Below are 19,195 nucleotides of genomic sequence, written 5' to 3'. Positions count from 1 at the left end.
AAAAAAAAAAAAAAAAAAAAAAAAAAAAAAAAAAAGATAAGCACTTATGGGTGAAACATCTTCAATGTATTGACAGAATTGCCTCATTGTACAAAAAAACAAAAAACAAATTAATTTCAAAAAAAGACTAACATAGTTCAGAGGAGTAAAGTATGAAGCAGGTGGTTAGTACCAAAAAGAACAAATGGTCAGTTAACATTTTAAAAGAGGCTCAGTTTCACTCATCCTAATGAAATGCATATCAAAACAATATGATTAAGAAAAAACAATATGATACCACCAAATATGAAAAGGTTCTGTGTTGGCAAGACTGAGGGGAGATGGTGTTCCATATGCCACTAGTGACAGTGTAAATTAGGGCAGTGTCTTTGGAGAGCAATTTAGTTATATGCACCAAAGTGAAAAGTGAACTCCCTTTTTCTTTCTCTTAAACATCTTTATTGGAGTATAATTGCTTTACAATGGTATGTTAGTTTCTGCTTTATAACAAAGTGAATCAGCTATGCATATACATATATCCCCATATCTCCTTCCTCTTGCTTCTCCCTCCCACCCTCCCTACCCCACCCGTCTAGGACTCCAGACAGCCACAAAGAACCGAGCCGGTTTCCCTGTGCCATGCGGCTGCTTCCCACTGGCTATCTACCTTACGTTTGTTAGTATATATATGTCCATGTCTCTCTCTCGCCCTAACACACCTCACCCTTCCCCCTCCCCATATCCTCAAGTCTGTTCTCCAGTAGGTCTCTGTCTTTATTCCTGTTTTACCCCTAGGTTCTTCATAACATTTTTTTTTCTTAAATTCCATATATATGTGTTAGCATACGGTATTTGTCCTTCTCTTTCTGACTTACTTCACTCTGTATGACAGACTCTAGATCTATCCACCTCATTACAAATAGCTCAATTTCGTTTCTTTTTATGGCTGAGTAATATTCCATTGTATATATGTGCCACATCTTCTTTATCCATTCATCCGACGACGGGCACTTAGGTTGTTTCCATCTCCGGGCTATTGTAAATAGAGCTGCAATGAACATTTTGGTACATGACTCTTTCTGAATTCTGGTTTCCTCAGGGTATATACCTAGTAGTGGGATTGCTGGGTCATATGGTAGTTCTATTTGTAGTTTTTTAAGGAACCTCCATACTGTTCTCCATAGTGGCTGAACCAATTCACATTCTTTTCTCCACACCCTCTCCAGCATTTATTGTTTCTAGATTTTTTGATGATGGCCATTCTGACTGGTGTGAGGTGATACCTCATTGTAGTTTTGATTTGCATTCTCTCTAATTGTAGTTTTGATTTGCATTTCTCTAATTAGTGATGTTGAGCATTCTTCCATGTGTTTGTTGGCTATCTGTCTATCTTCTTTGGAGAAATGTCTATTTAGTTCTTCTGCCCATTTTTGGATTGGGTTGTTTGTTTTTTTGTTATTGAGCTGCATGAGCTGCTTGTAAATTTTGGAGATTAATCCTTTGTCAGTGGCTTCATTTGCAAATATTTTCTCCCATTCGGAGGGTTGTCTTTTTGTCTTGTTTATGGTTACCTTTGCTGTGTAAAAGCTTTTAGGTTTCATTAGGTCCCATTTGTTTCTTTTTGTTTTTATTTCCATTTCTTTAGGAGGTGGGTCAAAAAGAATCTTGCTGTGATTTATGTCATAGAGTGTTCTGCCTATGTTTTCCTCTAAGAGTTTTATAGTGTCTGGCCTTACATTTAGATCTTTAATCCATTTTGAGTTTATTTTTGTGTGTGATGTTAGGGAGTGATCTAATCTCATACTTTTGCATGTACCTGTCCAATTTTCCCAGCACCACTTATTGAAGAGGCAGTCCTTTCTCCACTGTACATTCCTGGCTCCTTTATCAAAGATAAGGTGACCATATGTGCGTGGGTTTATCTCTGGGCTTTCTATCCTGTTCCATTGATCTCTCTTTCTGTTTTTGTGCCAGTACCATACTGTCTTGATTACTGTAGCTTTGTAGTATAGTCTGAATTCAGGGAGCCTGATTCCTCCAGCTCCGTTTTTCGTTCTCAAGATTGCTTTGGCTATTCGGGGTCTTTTGTGTTTCCATACAAATTGTGAAATTTTTTGTTCTAGTTCTGTGAAAATGCTGTTGGTAGTTTGATAGGGATTGCATTGAATCTGTAGATTGCTTTGGGTAGTCGAGTCATTTTCACAATGTTGATTCTTCCAATCCAAGAACTTGGTATATCTCTCCATCTGTTTGTATCATCTTTAATTTCCTTCCTTCATCAGTGTCTTATAGTTTTCTACATACAGGTCTTTTGTCTCCTTAGGTAGGTTTATTTCTAGGTATTTTATTCTTTTTGTGGCAGTGGTAAATAGGAGTGTTTCCTTAATTTCTCTTTCAGATTTTTCATCCTTAGTGTATAAGAATGCAAGAGATTTCTGAACTCACTTTTGGGGCCAGTAGTTCTGCTTCCAGGAATTTACCTCTTGGATATAATCACTTAAATATTCGGAAGATATTCATTGGATAATCAAAGCACTGAAATCAGTCTAAATATCCATTAATAGAAGACTGAGTAAATTATGGTACAAGACATATTGGAATTTTATTTGATTCTAAAGATGACACAGATTTATTTAGATGAACTGATATAGAAAGTTGTAGCTATATTATTAACAAAAAACAGCAGTTATAGAATATATATATAAATAGTTGACAGGATATAAATAGTTGACAGGGGTTACAGGTACCTGCCCTCTGCGCAGTTGAAAATTTCAGTATAACTTAGAGTCGTTCTGTACCTGAGGTTCCTCAGATTCACAATTCCTCTGTATTCGCAGTCCATATCCGCACATTCAATCAACTGCTGAACACATGTGGTACTGTAGGATTTACTATTGAAAAAATCTGCGTATATGTGGACCTGCACACTTCTAATCTGTGTTGTTCAAGGGTCAACTGTATGTATAAGTGTGTGTGTATATATAAATATATATATATATATATATATATATATATATATATATATGGCATGGTATTATTGGGGGAATTTTTAAATATACCTAATATATACTTATATATCTACATGTATTTCTAGATAAATCCACACATCTGAAGAGTAGAGCTGGGGGTGGGGAGGCAGCGTGTGGCCCATAGCTTGTTGTGGTGCCTGGCCCATAATGAGTTCATATTAAGTGTTTGAATGAATCAATGAATGAGAGTTAGAGGCTAGGAGAGATTTTCAGTCTTTGTTTTATACCTCTTTGAACTATTTGAATTTTTTTTTACAATGTATATAATGGCTTTTGTAATAAAATTAAGACATGAAAAATTATGCTGTTCACGTTTGAGACTCTGTCCCTTTGTTCAGTTTCCTCTGCTTCAGAAGGCTCCTTTCAGTTACCAGTTTCCTTCAGGGTTCAGATGAAAGGTTGCCTCTCTGCAGCCATCCATTCTTCTGTCTTCTGAATTTGTGGCTTCCTCACTTTATGTATATATATCACCATGAGTGCAGTATCCCATTATGTTCTGTTGGATCTTTCTTTCCTGCCTGGTGGGTGAGAGCATTGTCAGAGATGGTGTGATTCATCTAACTTCCTCCAGAGGCTACCAAGGGTCTGCCACATTGTAGCCAAAAAGGAGGGAAATATGGCAGGGCTTTCCTGCCCAACTGCTAAGCACTGGTCTGTGTTACATTCACACTGACCTGACACCCAAAGTGATTGTTTATTTTTGACCCTTTGAGTGTTCTCAGGATACAGAGCTCTAGCTTAAACAGTCTCCAGAATGACAGTGTTCCATTTCATCCAGCATCACTGCCAACATCACTTGAAGGAAGCCCCCCCATATCAATTACCTTTGACTTAATAGGTCTAGCAAGGTACCCAGCATATATCAACTCTCCCCCAAGCTTTACTCAGATATTAATGACATATAACATATGTTTAAGGAATATGACGTGTTGATTTGATACATGTATGTGTTATGAAATCATTACCACAATAAGGTTAGTTAACTTCTACATCCCCTCACATAATTACGATTTTTGTGTGTATGGTGTAAACATTAAACATTGACTCTCTTAACAACCTTTAATATATAATACAGTACTGTTAATTATAGTCTCCATGCTATACGTTAAATCCCCAGAACTTATTCATCTTATAACCAGAAATTTGTACCCTTTAACAATCTCCCCATTTCTCCCACCCCAAGTAACTGGCAACCAGATTTCTACTCTCTATTTCTGAGTTTGAGTTTTTTAGACTCCACATATAAGTGAGAACATACAGTATTTGTCTTTCTCTGTCTTATTTCACTTAGCATAATGCCATTAAGGTCCATCCATGTTGTCATAATAGGCAAGATCTCCTTTTTTTAATGAACAAATAACATTGTGTGTGTGTGTGTGTGTGTGTGTGTGTGTGTGTGTGTATGTAGCCTTTCATCCGTCAAGGGACACTTAGGTGATTACCATGTCTTGGCTGTTGTAAATAATGTTGCAGTGAACGTGAGAGTGCAGATGTCTTTTTGAGATAGTGGTGCCATTTTCTTTAGATAAATGTGCAGAAGTGGAATTGCTGGACCATATGGTAGTTCCATTGTTAATTTTTTGAGGGGACTCTATAGTGTCTGTACCAGTTTACATTCCCAACAACAGTGAACCAGGGTTCTCTTTTCTCCATATCTTCACTGTTTGTTATCTCTTGTTTTTTTTGATAATAGCCATTCTGACAGTTGTGATGTGAAATCTCATTGTGGTTTTGATTTGCATTTCCCTGATGCCTAGTGATGGTGAGCAACTTTTCATGTACCCGTTGGCCATTTGTATATCTTCTCTGAGAAAGTGTCTATTCGAGTTATTTGCCCATTTTTAATCAGATTGTTTGTTTTTTTTGCTGTTGAATTGTATTATTTTTTTGGATATCAGTCCCTTGTCAAGAGACATGGTTTGCATATATTTTCTCTTGTTCAGTAGGTTGCGTTTTCATTTCACTGATTGTTTCTTTTTTTTTTTTAATTTGTTTTATTTATTTTTGGCTGTGTTGGGTCTTCGTTGCTGTGCGGGGACTTTCTCTAGTTGTGGCGAGCGGGGGCTGTTCTTCTTTGCGGTGCGTGGGCTTCTCATTGCAGTGGCTTCTCTTGTTGCGGACCACAAGCTCTAGGGGCACGGGCTTCAGTAGTTGTGGCACATGGGCTCAGTAGTTGTGGCTCACGAGTTCTAGAGCGCAGGTGAGGAGTTGTGGCGCATGGGCTTAGTTGTTCCACAACATGTGGGATCTTCCTGGACCAGGGATCAAACTTGTGTCTCCTGCATTGGCAGGCGGATTCTTAACCACTGTGCCACCAGGGAAGCCCTGATTGTTTCTTTTGCTGCATAGAAGCTTTTTAGTTTGATGTAGTCCCATTTGTTTATTTTTGCTTTTGTTGTTTGTCCTTTTGCTGTCATATCCAAAAAGTTGTTTCCAAAACCAATGCCAAGGAGTTTTTTTTATATATAAATTTATTTATTTTATTTATTTCTTTTTGGCTGCATTGGGTCTTCATTGCTGAGCGTGGGCTTTCTCTAGTTGCGGCAAGCGGAGGCTACTCTTCGTTGGGATGCGTGAGCGTCTCTTCGTTGCGGTGCCTGGGCTTCTCCTTGCAGCGGCTTCTCTTGTTATGGAGCACGGGCTCTAGGCGCACAGGCTTCAGTAGTTGTGACGCATGAGCTTAGTTGCTCTGTGGCATGTGGGATCTTCCCCAACTAGGGCTTGAATGCGTGTCCCCTGCATTGGCAGGTGGATTCTTAACCACTGTACCATCAGGGAAGCCCAAGAAGTCTTTTCTCTGTTTCCTTCTAGTAGTTTTATAGTTATCAGGTCTTATATTTAGTAAGATAAATAAATATTTATTAAATGATTTAATATGCCAAATTATGTACCTGCTATGTACCTAATACTTCATTCAGAGGACCTTGAGGACCCTGTTATGCTTTTTAAGAGAGTAATTACAACTTGTTTCCCCGCCTCAGTACACCCCAACATACCTGAAGGGTTCAACACGTTATAATTAATATCTGTGGCTCCTTAGGGTAGTGATTCTCTGAAGGTTGATATTTGTGTATCCAGAATCTCAGGGTTGCATGTGGTTTGAAACAAGCTCCCCTCACCCCACCCATCAGTTACTTAGGATTGTATGCTAAAAATATGGATACGTGTATAGACCATAAGTAGAATAAGGCCCTGAATGGACACATCCCTATCATGGATAAAGGCAAATCATGCTTTCTGCAAGGAGGAATGATTAGGATAATTAGAATGATTTTAGTTTTGCTTCTGATAATCACTGGTCGAATTGAGCCCCCCATGCCTTGATTTTAACGTTTCTAATAATTTTACATGTTCTGATATTACCTGGGCCAAGTATTAGGCGTCTGCTTATTTAAAAAATGAAAGAATGAGATGTACAGTTGTAAGGCAAATATCTCGTTCATATACTGTTAGATACTGATTATAACGATAGCTGGTGTTTCAGCTTTGAGCAATCAAATGATTAAAGTTGATAGTAAAAGTATAAACAGGGCTATGGTTTATGAGTGTTTTCTTCCCTATGATTTCCTTATACGGAGACTTTTCATCTTAACCCAGGAGCATAGGAATGATACACAGCTTAGCTTGGGGGATTTTCCTGTTTTAGAGGAAAGGAGAAATTGTGGAAATAGTTGAGTTTAGGGGAGAATAGCAATAGGACTCGGGGAGAAGTGTCATTAACTTACTGGATTAACCTAAGAGGACACCTGCAGGCAGGTGGGATTTCTGGAGTGTTGACATGGTGGGATACTATTTGTTTGGGTTGACGGAGAAGGAATTTCCAGTCTTAGTCTTGTTTTGAGACTGCTTGGAGGTCAGAGTGAAGTAAGTGTGTAAAAGGGACGTTGAATTAGTATAGCTGAGACAAGAAGGCGGGGAAGCTGAGTTATAGAAGGAAAGGGGGGGAGTGTAAAAACTCCAAGGCTTCCTGGTTGAGGACTCTAAGTGGCTAATGAAGTCTTGGGCATGATTTACGGAGTACAAGGAAATTCTAAGGCCGTAGTTCTCAGCCCTGGCAGCTGACTAGAGTCACTTCATTTAAAAGGGGTGGACTAGGGCCTGGCATCAGCATTTTTAAAGCTTCCCAGGTAATCCACCTGTGCACCTCATATTGAGAACTGTTTATTGATGTAAGGGTATGGAAGAGGAGAGTGGGAGAAAAATATTAGAGGGGAGTCTCGGGGCCAGGGAATTTCTACGATCTGGTACAGAATGGTTTATGGGAACTGAAAGTCAGCATTCTGATTTATTAGATACTTGGCACACTACATATTATTTTATTACGAAACAATGGAACTGAATGTCTTCAATTCTTTTAACTCTCAAGATATTTCTGGAGTTAGAAACCGAACATAATTAACTGTTAAAAAAATACGTAACACGTATTTTTCTTCTTTCAGATGGAATGAATGCCTTTGTATCAAAAGCCAAAGGAACACTTACCATTTTGTTAAGTAGGACCACCTTAAATTTAGTATTTATATTTTTAAGGGGAGCTGAAAGGAGATTTATAATAGAGAATACATTCAGATTACTTTTAGCAAGTTATATGGATGTGCAGCATTTCATTTAAATACTGCCTCTGACTAGAAATTACTCAGCAACGGAAGCAAACAGTCTGAGAGGAACCAATTTCCTGATATTGTCCACCCCTCTTCCAGGTAAAAATGGAAATTCTTTGTATCTAATTATGTTAAAGAATTGAAATCCCTTCATGTAAGATAGAAAAAAAAATCTGCACACCTTAGATTACATCCTTTAACTCAGTCTTTTATCCACATTCAGAGACTAATTATCTAAGATTAATAGAATGCATCACATTTCATAAAACTGCATGAAACTTAGAAATATCTGTTACAGTAGCTATGTTCTTACCTCCCCTACCTTGACCTTACAGACGCTTCTCCGTAACTTTAAACAAAGGCTAAAAGTAATCTCTTCTCTATTGCTGGGAAGATGAATTACTGTAGATGGGAGGAAAACATACAACTAAAAATCAACTTTCTTCATCACTCTTGACATTCACCAGTCTTTACTTGGGATCACCTTGAGATATGACATCAATTCAGAGTAATAAGGAGGGGTCAATGAAAAGCTAAAACATCCCCGAGAACCCATTATAACACATCTCCAAGAGATTCGTGTCAATGACACAGCATTTCAAATACACTACACAAATTTCAGAGGAATGGCTTCATGAAATGGAGGCAATAGGCATCTGTGAGGGTCTTATGACATAGAAACTGACCTGTTATTGGGTATCTCTCTCCCTACATGTTTTCCACCCTATAAGCTCATCAGTCATTCCTTAGAAAGCGGGGTGTGTCCATTTTTTAAGTGTCTGTTGTGACATAGTACATTCTCTGTGTGGTATCATTATTGAGAGTTTGTTTTTAGTGAGTAATTTTGACACATTTAAGGGCTTTGATCTAAGAAAATTTCTCTTTCACATGAACAAGGATCCAGAATTGGTTTCACAAGATAAGTCTAGAGTTGGTAATGTACAGATCTTCTATCAGTAGATTTTTAGCTCTTTGGGTCTTGTTTACCTATTTAATCTATTCTAGCAGGTAACTCAAAGCTCTGTATATAAAAAGACCTTAGTACAGAAAAAAATACATTTCTAGTTTACTGTGTTACAGGGACTAACTTAGGCACTGAGAATTCAAAATACGCTTTTTGTGTGTCTACACGTATAACCAAAATTCATCCCTCACCAGCATTTAGAATTATGGTAGTGAGAAGAAGAGAGAAATGAAATACAGTATACCTGTCATTACACTTCATTCTGTTTTACCTATGGTGACATGATATAGAATGATTGAAATTACCATTCTTCAAACTTCACTAGTCAGCCTATAGAATTTTCCTTCTCTGCAAACTTTTAACTAGCACTGTTTTCTAGTTTGGCTATATCAAACAGATCAGGGCTATTAAATCTGTTAGGTACTGAATAATGTGAGCTGGAAAAATGTTATTTGCTCTCAAGTACAATAAAAAACTATAATAGAACTTTCAGTGTTTAATTGAGTAATATAAATGCTACATCTAAGAAGTGTAACATTGTTACATGTGATTGCATATAATATGGAACATAAGTACATTTTAATATATTTAAAATTATTTGGGCTTCCCTGGTGGCGCAGTGGTTGAGAGTCCACCTTCCGATGCAGGGGGCACGGGTTCGTGCCCCAGTCCGGGAGGATCCCACATGCCGCGGAGCGGCTGGGCCCGTGGGCCGTGGCCGCTGAGCCTGCGCGCCTGGAGCCTGTGCTCCACAACGGGAGAGGCCACAGCGGTGAGAGGCCCGCGTACCGCAAAAAATAAAAAAATAATAATAATAAATTATTTGAGGTGGTGCCTCCGTAAATAAAAGAGCATAAATCCCACCCAGATTTTCAGGGGCTTTTTGCATTTTTTTAATTAAGTATAGTTGATTTACCAGATTGTGTTTCAGGCATATGGCATAGTGCTTTGGCTTTTTTGTTTGTTTGCTTGTTTGTTTTTACAGATTATATTCCATTATAGGTTATTACAAGATACTGGGTATAATTCTCTGTTATACAGTAAATCCTTTGTTACTTATCTATTTTACATATAGTAGTTTGTATCTGTTAATCGCATACACCAAATTTGTCCCTCCTTCCCTACCTCTCCCCTTTGGTAACCATAAGTTTGTCTTGTATATCTGTTAGTCTGTTTTGTTTCGTATATAGATTCATTTGTATTACCACTTCTATGTGGATTCTAAAAAGTATCATATAGTATTTGTCTGACTTATTACTTCACTCAGCATAATACCCTCCAGGTCCATCCATGTTGCTGCAAATGGCAATATTTTGTTCTTTCCCCCATACTTCCACTCAGTCCAGTTTTTCAGTAAATCCTGTTGTCTCTACAACCAGAACATACCTGAGATCTACTCCCATCCTGTCCAAACCACCATCATCTCATACCTTGTCTATGCTGGTTGCCTCCTTACTGATCCCACTGCTTCCTGCATTTGTGCCTGCTTAGAGCCCATTGGCCACAGAAGAGCTAGGGGACTCTTTCTAAAATGCAAATCAAATCACACCATTTATATATTGATAAATATTTGTTGAATGAATTAATCAGATGACAGTGAGTAGTGGTATTGGGTAAGAAAGATCAATATGGCAGGGATGGGAAAACCAAAAGAGGTTCAGAGAGGCCAGATTTTAAGAAAGGCTTGATTTATTGTGCATAATTCTCTTTACTTGAAAACCCAGGCATAAAAATCTGTTTATTGGCCTGCTGTGAACACTTCACAGCTTACCCTGAGAGAATACCACCGAAGGCCAATCAAGGTTTCTCTCTGTCCACTTAGAGTCTAAACAGCTGCCCAGGTTTAATTAATATCCTGCAGTTATATCTGGAGAGGAGCCAGTTTCTGAGGCAGCTAAGTGAAAGGAGGATTTCTAACTCTTCTCTGGCGTCCGCTCGATCTGGTAGCATAGACTTAAAGTTCTCACGTGAAATTGAACTGTTATTTTTCAAAGTCCACTCAGCTTGAGGTCCCTGCATAACTGTTCCATTGCCCCCTTTATCTGCTGCCATAACATCTTGTGAGGGGGTCCTAGGTTTGGTCCTGTGAAGTTTCGACTTAAGGTTTTTCAGCAGTGTCAATTCGTCACTGAGAATCTCCTGGAGAACGATTAAGAAACACAGCGCTGGTTGTTATGGTGTAAAAAAGTCACAACGAATTTAAGCCGATCACCAAGTAATGACAAGGAGGATTCAAGTGAGGGCTTACTCTTTTGATCTACCAGGAGTTTCAAATGGCAATTATCATTAATTCTTGTATCCCTCAAGTCCTGATAGAAAATCAAGGCAACCAGAAACTATGATTTTGTGAACAGACAGCTATTAAAAGCACATTAATAATCTATAGTGGGTATAGCATATGCCTTCTAAAAAGATTTGCAGCTTGTTTCTCTGTGGTAAAGACACAGGACTTCTCCAACCTAATTACAAAGCAATCAAACAATTTAATTAATCTGGAAATCACTTTCTTACCAATAACTGCCTCTAAAATGAGGCACCCTGTGTAGCTGTTAGGTAAAGTACTGTTTTGATGTACTGCCTGTATTAGCAACGCTAGTTGCCCCTGGAGATCCTGAAGTTAATTACCTATTCAATGCCTGACCACTACTAAGGTTTCCTTTACCAGGTCAGAAACAGTAGTCTATAAAGTGTCATGGCACTCAAACATCCAAGAGGCAGCACATCCCTGGGAACAGCTGGATTTGTGTTATAAGCAAGTGTCGCACATATGGGCAGAGAATTAACTGGCACCAGTTTTCGTTTGAGAGTCTCTCAGGTATTGCTTTGCAGATGGGTGGATGAATTCAGAGAGCAGTGCTGTGAGCAGTGAAGGTCAAGTATAGGACTCTGGTTTCAATCCAACTTACTTTCTTGTCCTGGGGAAGTGCTGTGCGTGACCACAACAGTCTTGTCCTCATCTCTAAGTTAAGACTATATAAGGTGTGCTTTATAATTCAATCTGTTCTAAATTAGTGTTGTTTTGTATAACATAATAGTACCCCTGGGCTTCCCTGGTGGCGCAGTGGTTGAGGGTCCGCCTGCCGATGCAGGGGGCATGGGTTTGTGCCCCGGTCCGGTAGGATCCCACGTGCCGTGGAGCGGCTGGGCCCGTGAGCCATGGCCGCTGAGCCTGTGCGTCCGGAGCCTGTGCTCCGCAACGGGAGAGGCCACAACAGTGAGGCCCCCCACCCAAAAAAAAAAAAAAAAAAAAAAAAAAAAAAAAAATATATATATATATATATATATATAGTACCCCTAAGACTTAAGAGACAACATAGAAATCAATTTTTATTTCAAATAAGAACAAAGACCTCAAAGATTGACTTCTGCCTATTTAGTCTGCTAATCTTCTAATCTCTCCCTAAGGAAAAAAGAGGAATTTTCTGTAACAAATGACAAAAATGTCTAGAATACTCATCTACCCTTTTCTTCTACTATTACTACCGCCCCACTTCTCTCTAAAAGTTCCCTGTTAATGGGACAGTCTACTCACATTGGAAGCCTCAGTCACTTTTAGTCTGTAATCTTTTTCATGACTTATTTCTAATCCATCACCAATTACCCTTGGTTTGCTCACCAGAATATCCTTTCCATTGGCTTTCCATGTCCTAATCTAGCTCCTTCTCCTCGGCAGCACATCTGTCCACTCGGCATACTCAATGCCAGCTTAAAATCTCTTAGCATCTCTCTTGCATCCAAACATCTCTTAAGGCCTTCCACTAGGTAGTACCGATACATGTAGTTCACAACTCATTGGCTTTACCAGTCTGAATTCCCTGCTTGTAGAGAGCCTGTCTCCCCTGCATTGCCCCGCTGTGTTTGGGTTGATTCTGTCCCCTTCCTGAAGTCCTTCCATTCCTTCTGTTTATCTCCAGCTTGCTGAACTGACCTCAAATTGAGCTATAGTCTCTCGTCCTTAAGGAATTATCAATCTAGTTTATGCCACCTTCATTTTCTCCAATATCCCATTGCACTTAAGGGCCTTTGTGATAATGCGGGGGCGTGTATTTGCATTTCAACTAGCTCTTCAGTCGGACATGAAACAAGAAGAAAGATCTGTGGTTAGTAAGATAATAGGAATGGCTCTATAGCTTGGAGTTGAGGAACATTGTCAATGGAAGTGCCTGGAAAGGCAGCATGGAATAGGAAGACAAAACCCGAAGATGAGAAATGGTTAATGGTAGCCCTGGGTTTTTTGTTTGTTTGTTTGTTTAAAGAGCAGAGTTAAATTAACCTACCTCTGTATCTCCATCTCTGCCCATTCATCCTCAAAGTGATGGTCCGCCATGTATTATAAGATGTTACATAGCTTCCTGGGGGACCACTCCTTAAAAATCTCTAAAAGTGAAAAGGTTTTTAAGATAATTCCTTGTCTCTCCCTCCTTCAGAGTCTTAAAAACATTTAATAAGCTCTCTCTAGTTGTTCTGGTTGATCTCATATAATCTCCAGATATAGTGTTCTCTTTACAAAGAACACAGGGCTAAGAATTTGGTGCCAAGTTTCACTGGCCTTATTATTTATTCCCAGTGAATAGGGTAGCAGGGATTGTTCTCAAAATGCCTTGGCTTCAATCGGTTGTTTTGTTTCTCATAATTTACTGGTAGTTTGCTCTGTGTGGGGTGTGAGCAAAGCGAACTTTTTTTTCCCAAATAAAAACAAAATCGACGTGGAGATTTCTGGCATTTGATTTGTTTCCCTTTAGAAACAAGATTTCTAGCCATCTTGAAATCAAGACCTTTTAAGGAATATGAAAAGTGATGCACAAACTAAATTGGGGGGGGGGCAGGGGGAATGAAGGCTGTTGGGAAAAGTGCAAAGAACTTAATTTAGCCGTGTAGATAAATGGACAAAAAGAGTCCTGGATTACTGGATGGCAGATGCAGAATCCATTTCTCCAGGGGCCCAAGGAACAACAGATGCAAAGGCATGATAAATTTCATTGCTGCAGGGGGAAAATGCTTCTTGATTCTCTATCCATAAAGAAATGGGCTTTTCAGTGCTTCCCAGTTAAATGGCTTTAATTGTGCTGTCTGTCAGAAACTTAATGGCATCTGTTGATGCCATCACTATAAAATCTGCATCTTTAATTGAAAATTTTCGGTAGAGGTGTAGCCAGTCCAGAAGTCCTCAAGGTAACACTGAAATTATCCGCTTTAATGCGTTAATCTATTCTTTTTGCACACAGGTAATAAATTATTTACCTTTATAGCTAGGTACTGACTTGAAGGTGCCGCCTTGTATTCCTTACCCCTAATTACAGTTGTCACTTCCAGTAAGAAATCAGTAATGTGGCAACTGGCTTGTTGTTAAGGATTAAACATGTGTTCTTGATTTATTTTCTGTGTTTCAAGAACATAAGGGATTAGTTTGCCGCCTTTCCTAACCTCCTTATTTACACCAGCTACAGTCCCATCCGGTCCTCAGGAAATTCTCAACCTAATTAAACATGCAGAGGGAAGCAGGGTTGTCTGGAGTGCCCTGAACCTCCCCTCACCTGCTGCCTGCCAAGCTTTCTCAGTGATCAGTAGCAGGTTACATGTTCTGATGGGGAAAGTAGCAAGTCCCCCAGGAGCTGCCACCTTACAGTAAGCAACCCGTGCTCCACCTGCCTCCAGAGGACTTGGGGAAGACACCCTCTGCCAGCCTCTGTGTGTGGCTTTTAAAGGCTGCCTGGCCAGTCACCACCCAGCTGCTTAGGAGCAGAGAGACTATTGAAGAAAATACGGATAAGGGTTAGTCCTGCTGGGCCACTAGGCCATGCTGAGATAGAGCTGGATCATTTGAGGAATAGGTCCGAACTGTTGGGTTCTCCCCAGTATTTTATGACTTGTTCTGACATTTCTCCCTTTAAAATATGTACTTTGAAATATGAGGATTCATTTTTGAGAACTCAGAATTTTATTTCGGTTTCTGTAAATAAAAATATCAAGACTGCCTCCTTAGAATAGAAAGCCTCACCCTCCCAACTGAAGCATATACTTCTCCAACCATCCTGCTGTTGGAAATGTTAACATCTGGAAGAGTAGGAACCAGGACATTTGTATATTCATTATTCTGTAGGACTGAAATATTTAGGTTGTTAAACATAATGGAAAACTGCTGGTTGGTGATGTAGGTTTGTTTATTCATATATTCCACACTTGGAAAGCTGTGCTGGAGCTCAAGCCGACCCCGTCTCTGCTCCAAGTAGAAGTAAAACATTTTTTGAGGAGATGGACATTTTACGAAAGTGTACAGAAACTTACTACTAAAGAGAAGAATGTTCTGGATGTAGATAAAGATACAAAAACAAAGCCATGATGTCAAGTTTTTTTCTTTCTCTCTACAGGAAATAGCCCTCAAGATAGTCCAAGAAACTTCTCCCCCAGTGCCTCTGCCCATTTTTCATTTGCACGGAGGTAAGGATTTCTTGTGAGGAGAATAATGAAGTGTTACGTGGAGAACCCCGTCCCCCCACCCCACTCCCTCCACTACCCTTTAGAGCTATATGTACCTCTCTTGGTCCTTCCTAGATGGTGGGCTCTCACTGAGGGCAGGAGAAAACCATTTCCACCTTTTCTCCCATCTGCAGTGCAGTGTCTCATACGTGCTTTTGATGATCAACAGATTTTTACTGAAGTATCTGAGCTTGTATTATAAGAACTTGATTCACCTATATGTCTTGGTGCATTTGTTTTTGTTGTTGTTGAAATACCTTTTTTTTTTTTTTCCCCCTTAATAAAAATGACCTTACTTGGGATCACAAGGTATAAACTCTAAGATGCCTTTCCTTGAGAGCACCAAGCCAGCAATTTAGTGATCTCCCTGAGATAAAGCCATGAGGATGTTTTATGTTTTCTCTTCCTATCTTAGTTAGAATTGGACACCAAATATCAAAGTTATGTCTCGTATCTGGGTCAGTGAGTCATGAGAAAGTATTGTTGCTCAGAGGACAGTGGGCATATGATCTATTATCAAACCTTTTCAGTTCTGGATCTTCTACTGTGATTTCTCCCAGTCAGAGGAGTCTGCACAGCCACCTCTTCTGTGTTGTCTGTGTGGAATTAGTGTACTTCACCCTGTCACGTTCAGATCTTCACCTTCCTGGGTTCCGTCATCCCTCTCAACATGTGTATACCCTGCCTTCTTCCACCCAGGAAAAACACACAGAAATCAAAATTGCCCCTTTAGCTGGGTTTCTGCATATTCAGAATGAATTCATTTTATGGTCTGAATGTCCTAGATATTTGTTTATATATATGTGTGTGTGTATGTATATATATATATATATGTATATACATATACATATATATATATATATATATATATATATTCGCTGCATTGGGTCTTCATTGCTGCGCGAGGGCTTTTCTCTAGTTGTGGTGAGCGGGGGCTACTCTTCATTGCGGTGCGCAGGCTTCTCATTGTGGTGGCTTCTCTTGTTGTGGAGCACGGGCTCTAGGCGCACAGGCTTCAATAGTTGTGGCATGTGGGCTCAGTAGTTGTGGCACACGGGCTCTAGAGCTCAGGCTCAGTAGTTGTGGCACACGGGCTTAGTTGCTCCATGGCATGTGGGATCTTCCTGGCCAGGGATCGAACCCGTGTCTCCTGCACTGGCAGGTGGATTCTTAACCACTGTGCCACCAGGGATGTCCCTGTCCTAGATATTTGTTAAATTTTCTTCAGAGACCTAATCATACCTTGAAATGAATTAAAGTAGCATTTAATTAAGACACATAGGTAGGTTAAAAAAATAGATTTAACACGTTACTAACGAGCAAAACCTGCAGCGTCTTCACTGTCATTTGTCAGCATTCAATGCATTTTATATAACTAAATCCAGAGAAAAGGATCTGCTTGCAGCGTTTTCAAAATTCCTGATAATTAAGATTCTCTTGTAAAATCACACATTCCCCACCATATGGTAAATGCCTATGTGTACCAGGCCTCCACCATAGGGAGGACACAAGAGTAATTAAGACGTGGTCTCCAACGAACTTCCTGAGACCAACACCCCAATTTTCCCCAGTTCCAACTTTGATACTTTCAGTGCTCATTTTAAGCACCATAAAGAAAATGTGACAATTAACTGGTCTCACAAAGCCTGTGTTTGTTTGCCCAATGAATATTAATTCACTGTGGTGATACCATTCTAAGTGGAAAGGGAAATCTTATAAAAACTGATTTAAAAAAAAGAGAACATACCATAGTCTTTCAAATACATTTCTCTTAAAAAGGGAATGCCTTTAATTACTTTAAGTAGAAAGAAAATGCAAATGTCATTATAGCCCACATTTAAACGTGACTGAAATCAGTCTTTTAATCCTGCCAGATTTATAAAAATGAAGAGAATCTAATAATTAAGTGGCTGACTGGAGGACAGATGAATCTGGTTTCTATGCTATAAAAAAAAAAAAATACACAAACCCCTAGGCATGTTAATTTTCGACAAATAAACCGTAAACCGTAACAGAAGATTATCACAGGAGACCTCTGGTTCATTTTTCAGGAATTTCCAGATGGAACTCCCTCCACACTCTTCAAAAAGCATTAATTTAGATTAGGACATGAGTGATCATCTTTTTTGAACTTTTGTTCAAGTAAATAGAACCCTGTGTTTGCTACGCGAACTCAAATTGGCCTATTTTTATTTGACATCAGTCATCTTTCTCTTCCATTTTAAAGTTGATTTTTCATTCAAGAAACATGGAAATTCCATGGGTCTCCATTCCCTACCATTTGGCATGCATTTCTGAGCCTTTAGGAAGTCGTACCATTTAGGGAGTCCCACATTTTATCATTTTGTATGTTCAGTCCAGCAGAGGGGAGAGATTGTCCTCTTTTAAAAATTATTCTTGGGTGGTGGGATAAAGTTCAGACTTATTAATCTTTTCTGATCTTACTTATAACGTGATAATTTACCCCCCAGTAGACATCCCCTGTAATGTTGAATTTCAGACTGGGAAATAGGATGACACACACTTGCTTTCCATATTATCTAATAGGTGTTTGAGAGCAAAATTATCTAGTTAATTTTTTATTATCGAGTTAAAATAAAAGGATGAAAATGAGCATCATAGCGTAGTAGATTTTGTCTGGAGCAAGGAAACATATTTTGTAATTTGCTAATCACTGTGATGAAGCTGGTTTACAATCCATCTGATTGTGGAGTTACTTAATGTTTTATTCCTTGGTTGTGGTAAACTGGAGGTAATGACATTGTTCTGCCTTCCCCAGAAGTTGTAGAGGTTTAGGTAAAACATAAGTTGCTTTCACTTTCATTAGAAATATAGAGAGAGGCACTTCCCTGGTGGCGCAGTGGTTAAGAATCTGCCTGCCAATTCAGGGGACACGGGTTCGAGCCCTGGTCCGGGAAGATCCCATACGCTGCATAGCAGCTAAGCGCCTGCGCCACAACTACTGAGCCTGCACTCTAGAGCCCGTGAGCCACAGCTACTGAGCCCACGTGCCACAATTACTGAAGCCCATGCGCCTAGAGCCCGTGCTCCGCAACAAGAGAAGCCACCGCAATGAGAAGCCTGCGCACAGTAACAAAGACCCAATGCAGCCACAAATAAATAAATAAATATTTAAAAATTTTAAGAAAAGGAAAATAGAGAGAGCCCTGAATAATTGTTGTGGACGTCTCCTAGCTGTCTAGCTGTTATTTATCAGGTTAAATCTCAGAACATATTTCCGTCAGCAAATTACTGGAACAGACCTGCCTGCTGAGAGGTTGGGTCATAAGACACTTGTTGAGCACTGGTGGGCAGAGTTACTCTGGTTGCATTATATTGGCATAGTTCATCTTGTTCCAGTATCAGCTAGACCATAAAATGTTTCACACCAGATGACTGTAACAAACAAACAAAGAAATCTTCCTCTTCATAGAGTTGTAATAGGGACTTTTCTTTCTTCCTTTGTTGTATACCGTATTAATCTAACTTTTTGTGGTTAGTGTTGAAATGATGTGGGTTTTTTGGTTTTGGGGGGGTTTTGTTTTTGTTTTTTGTTTGCCAATCTCTTTGTATCCTGTGTTCCCATCAGGTGTTTTTCCCTTCTTACTTTTTCATTTAGTGTAACATTAAGATTTCCACCCACAAAGAAAGCACTCTTTTCAAAAAAGCCTTGTTGCTTTGGCAAGAATGTACTCTTGTTTTCAGGTAACATTTTACTGGTAGCTGCTGCAAAGAAAAGAGAACATTGTTAGTAGGATCCAAATTATACTTGTGTGATAGCTTTCTTCAAAAAAGGGCATGCCCTCTCTTAAGCACTGTATATAGCATATATAGGAATTTCTGACGTGCAGTTGTCATGGTAATGAAAATGCAATGGTCCTTTGTGCTCCATTTGAGTAAATAGACACGGACAACTTAGGGAACTTTATGAGACATAACTTATTTCTGGTCCGTGGCTGCATAGAGTACTGAGCATATTCTTGTTTAAACATCTTTCTAGTTGTGTGTTTTCCAGAGTAAGCAAATGTAATTTATGCTTCAGAACTAATAAGAACATGTCTCCTCTTGGAGTTGTTCATTCACCTGAAATATGTTCATTGATACCAGAGGGAAAGGAGAGTTAAGGAATCACAAAGCAAAATCAT

At 39.3% G+C, this 19,195-nt stretch overlaps 1 protein-coding gene across 3 annotated transcripts in view; it reads left to right on the top strand.

The window, feature by feature from the left end:
• Positions 1 to 19,195, top strand: part of MAST4 (microtubule associated serine/threonine kinase family member 4) — a 585,627-nt gene that overhangs the window by 496,985 nt on the left and 69,447 nt on the right. For all 3 annotated transcript variants that reach the window (XM_007457091.1, XM_007457090.1, XM_007457092.1), the window contains one exon: positions 14,942 to 15,011. In XM_007457091.1, the coding sequence (XP_007457153.1) occupies positions 14,942 to 15,011 (70 nt within the window). The remainder of the gene's footprint in view (positions 1 to 14,941; positions 15,012 to 19,195) is intronic.

The sequence above is a fragment of the Lipotes vexillifer genome, unplaced genomic scaffold (genome assembly GCF_000442215.2).
Source record: "Lipotes vexillifer unplaced genomic scaffold, Lipotes_vexillifer_v1.1 scaffold241, whole genome shotgun sequence".
Classification (NCBI taxonomy): domain Eukaryota; kingdom Metazoa; phylum Chordata; class Mammalia; order Artiodactyla; family Lipotidae; genus Lipotes; species Lipotes vexillifer.
The sequence above is the reverse complement of the archived record's forward strand: the minus strand, read 5'-3'. Positions and strand labels throughout refer to the sequence as shown.